This window comes from Chenopodium album, chromosome 22 (assembly GCF_948465745.1).
Source record: "Chenopodium album chromosome 22, dcCheAlbu1.1, whole genome shotgun sequence".
NCBI classification, from domain to species: Eukaryota; Viridiplantae; Streptophyta; class Magnoliopsida; order Caryophyllales; family Amaranthaceae; genus Chenopodium; species Chenopodium album.
The window spans coordinates 24,172,215-24,175,744 of NC_137855.1; the positions used below are offsets into that span (position 1 = coordinate 24,172,215).

At 36.8% G+C, this 3,530-nt stretch overlaps 1 protein-coding gene across 1 annotated transcript; it reads right to left on the reverse strand.

The window, feature by feature from the left end:
* Nucleotides 1-948: 948 nt before the first annotated feature.
* LOC145604103 (uncharacterized) lies at nucleotides 949-3,321 on the reverse strand. The gene is made up of 3 exons (XM_081660051.1): nucleotides 2,388-3,321; nucleotides 1,402-2,286; nucleotides 949-1,223 (listed from the first exon to the last, which is right to left on the reverse strand). The coding sequence occupies exons 1-3, from the start codon at nucleotides 3,319-3,321 to the stop codon at nucleotides 949-951; spliced, it is 2,094 nt and encodes a 697-aa protein (XP_081516177.1).
* Between the last annotated feature and the right edge of the window lie 209 nt (nucleotides 3,322-3,530).

The window sequence follows — 3,530 nt, forward strand, 5'->3', positions numbered from 1 at the left end:
CATTGTACTATTGAAAAAATCTAGCAAAAAATTAATGTTTCCAACTACTCGTTGTCTCTTCCATCATTTTAGACCTTGCGCTTCTTTCGAAGGGGTTGCATCCAATTCTTCTTTAATGGCCCACCTCGATGTCTCTTACTAGGTCTAATCCATATCCCTTCAGAATGATCAGCTCGCTTATACAAATCATCTTCGTCAGTATCATCATCAAAGGATTGTAATGATTCAGGGAATGGGTGCTCTTCAAATTCATTTCCCATATCATCTTCAACTTGTTCAGTACTAGCATTTTTTCTGTTTGTCGATAAGACAATGCTCTAATTCTTATCCTTTGGGTCAGTAACAAAGAAAATTTGTCTTGCTTGAGATGCTAATATAAATGGCTCCTTAGTATAGCTAGCCCTTCGGAAATCAACTCGGGTGAACTTCATATTATCAATTTGGATGCCTTTATTCTCAACCCACATACATTTGAAGACGGGTAACCTAAACATATTGTATCTAACTCCCACATGCTCACAATAAACCCATAATATGACGTGCTATCAAAAATAGGATTTTTGTCTTTTGCACTAGATATATGCATAGCCTCAGCCTCAAGAGCCACACCACTGTTTTGCATAGTACTTTGATTATCTCGTTCCTTTGTATAGAAAGTAAATCCATTTATCTGATATGCAGAATAAGATATTACTTCCATACGGGGACCTCGAAACAAAGCTTTCAGTCTTTAAGAAACAAAATCTGGTCTCCTGTTCAAATCTTCAGCAACCTGCCAACAAACCTGTGATTGTAAAACCATGGGAAATGGAGATTAACAAAAGTTTGATTGTGTTCAGAAGCTAACCATGCTTGGTTTCTAGTAGGATTCAAGTCCCCTAAGAAAGCCATGTGTTCATCAACATAAGGCTCAACTTCAGAGCTGTTGTGAAGAACATAAAGGTGTGCTTAACGCCATTCATCACGAGATATGGATATCACTACATTTCCCACAATTCCCTTACCCGTTGATGTGATGCTTCGCGACTTTGGTTGACCAATAGGGTCAACATTAAAGAGATATTCACTACAAAAATCAACAGCTTCTTCAGCTAGGGGTCGTTGAACCATGCAACCTTCTGGACGACTTTGATTCATCACATACCCTTTTAAGATCTTCATAAAGCGCTCAATTGGGTACATCCATCTCAAATATGCTGGCCCACACAATTGTGTTTCTCTAACTAAATGAACAGTTAGATGAACCATAATGTCAAAAAAAGATGGTGGAAAAAACATCTCAAGCTCACACAAAGTGACAACAAGTTCTTTTTGCAAATTGGTTAGTTTTTGAGGGTCGATAACTTTGCGACATATTTCAGCAAAAAAAAAAGCAAAGTCTTGTGATGGCTCGTCGAACACGTTCTGGTAAAATAGACCTCAAAGCAACTGGCAAGATATGCTCTAGTAGAATATGACAATCATGAGACTTTAAACCTATTAATTTTAAGTCTTTCATAGACACAAGACTACTAATATTTGAAGAATAACCCTCTGGAACTTTAACTATCCTTAAGAATTCACAAAAAGCAACCTTCTCTTTCTTTGATAACGTATGACAGGCTGGAGGTAAATATGTACGCCTATTCTTAGTCTGAGGTTTTAGTTCTTCTCCAATGCCTAAGTCAACGAGATCCAATCTTGACTTTTTACCATCTTTGGTCTTTCCACGAACATTAAGCAAAGTTCCAATAAGACTATCACACACATTTTTTTCAATGTGCATGACATCAAGAAAATGTCGCACATACAAAGAGCTCCAATATGGAAGGTAAAAAAATATTGACTTTTTCTTATAACCAGTGCTGGGAAGAAGATCTGCATTTTGTTTTCCAAATTTGACTTCCAACCCTTTTACCTTTTCAAAAACTTGATCACCAGTTAGTGGCTTAGGTGCTTTACCCTCTTCTGTCTTACCATTAAAAGCTTTTTTTAGTCTACGATAGTGATGGTCTGATGGCAGAAATTGACGATAACAAGGATAAATAACTTTGTTATTGTGATTTAAATACATGTCACACATACCATCATCACATATAGGACATGCTTTATATCCTTTGTTACTATATCCAGAGAGATTTCCATACGCAAGGAAATCATTTATTGTCCCAAAAAGCATAGCCCTTAAATTAAAATTCTTGTTATGAGATGCATCAAACACTTCAACACCTGTGTCCCACAACATCTTCAAGTCTTCAATAAGGGGTGCAAGATAAACATCTATGTCATTCCCGGGTTGTTTTGGCCCTGAGATTAACATAGATAGCATCATATATTTTTTTTCATGCACAACTCTAGAGATAAGTTATATATAACCAGAATAACAGGCCATACACTATATGAGCTACTTTGATTGCCAAATGGGTTCATGCCATCGGTAGCGAGTGAAAGACGAAGATTTCTATCTTCACCAGCAAATTCAGGAAATTCTTTATCAATTTTGATCCATTGCGGAGAATCGGCAGGGTGTCTAAGCAAACCATCATCCTTAATCCTCCCATTTTCATGCCAAGTCAAGTTCTTTGCATCTTCTGGACTACTAAACAAACGTCGAAATCTTGGTACAATGGGAAAGTACCATAACACTTTGGCAGGAACCTTATCTTTCTTCTTGTATCGAGACACGTTGCACTCAGGACACTTTGTTAAAGATGCATACTCCTTTCGATATAAAATGCAATCATTAGGACATGCGTGTATCCTCTCATAGCTCATGCCCATTGAACGCAACATCTTTTGGGCCTCATATGAACTACTCGGAATTGTATTGTCCTCAGGCAACACATCTTTTAAAAATTCAAGTAACGTTGTGAAGCTTTTATCACTCCAACCGTTGCCAGCTTTCGTGTTGTATAATTTTAAGATAGTTGACAATCTTGTGTGTTTTGTACAACCAGGATATAAGGGTGTTTTTGCATCATTAGTTATGTTATCAAGCATTTCTGGGCAATCTTGTAATTCTTCCTCAATCACACGTGTCAACTCCTCTAAGTGATCTCCTCCTTCCCAGGTGTTGTCTTCATTTGGCTCATCGTGAGCACCACCCCAATCAAGAGAAACATCTCCAACCTCTACATGTTGAACCCAATTCGTGTAGTTTTCATCTATTCCATAAATGGTCAAATGATCTCTTAGTTCTTCAGCACTAAGTCGGGTTTGAAAGCAACATTCAACACATGGACATATTATTCTATTCGGATGTTTAGAATGTTTAATCGCAAAAGCAATGAACTCCTCCATTCCTTTCTCATATTCTCCCCAGTACGATCTTTTGACATCCATTTTCGATCCATTATGACTAATCACGAAGAGGAAATTTTCATAACGGTCAGTGTTATTGAAGAGTTAATAAATTTTAATCAATCTAAACAAAATTTTGATTAATTTGATTTTGTCCAATATTCTTTCATTATTATCAAACACTATTAATTTAATACTTCTATCAATTTTTTTTTTGTTTTCAGAATTAGTCACGCTGCCACATCAGCTGC

Coding starts and splice junctions, on each gene's coding strand:
- LOC145604103 (XM_081660051.1), bottom strand. CDS start 3,321: ATGGATGTCAAAAGATCGTACTGGGGAGAATATGAGAAAGGAATGGAG. Junction 2,287..2,387: donor GAACCCATTTGGCAATCAAA/GTAGCTCATATA, acceptor TGTTAATCTCAG/GGCCAAAACAACCCGGGAAT. Junction 1,224..1,401: donor GAGGTCTATTTTACCAGAAC/GTGTTCGACGAG, acceptor CTGTTCATTTAG/TTAGAGAAACACAATTGTGT.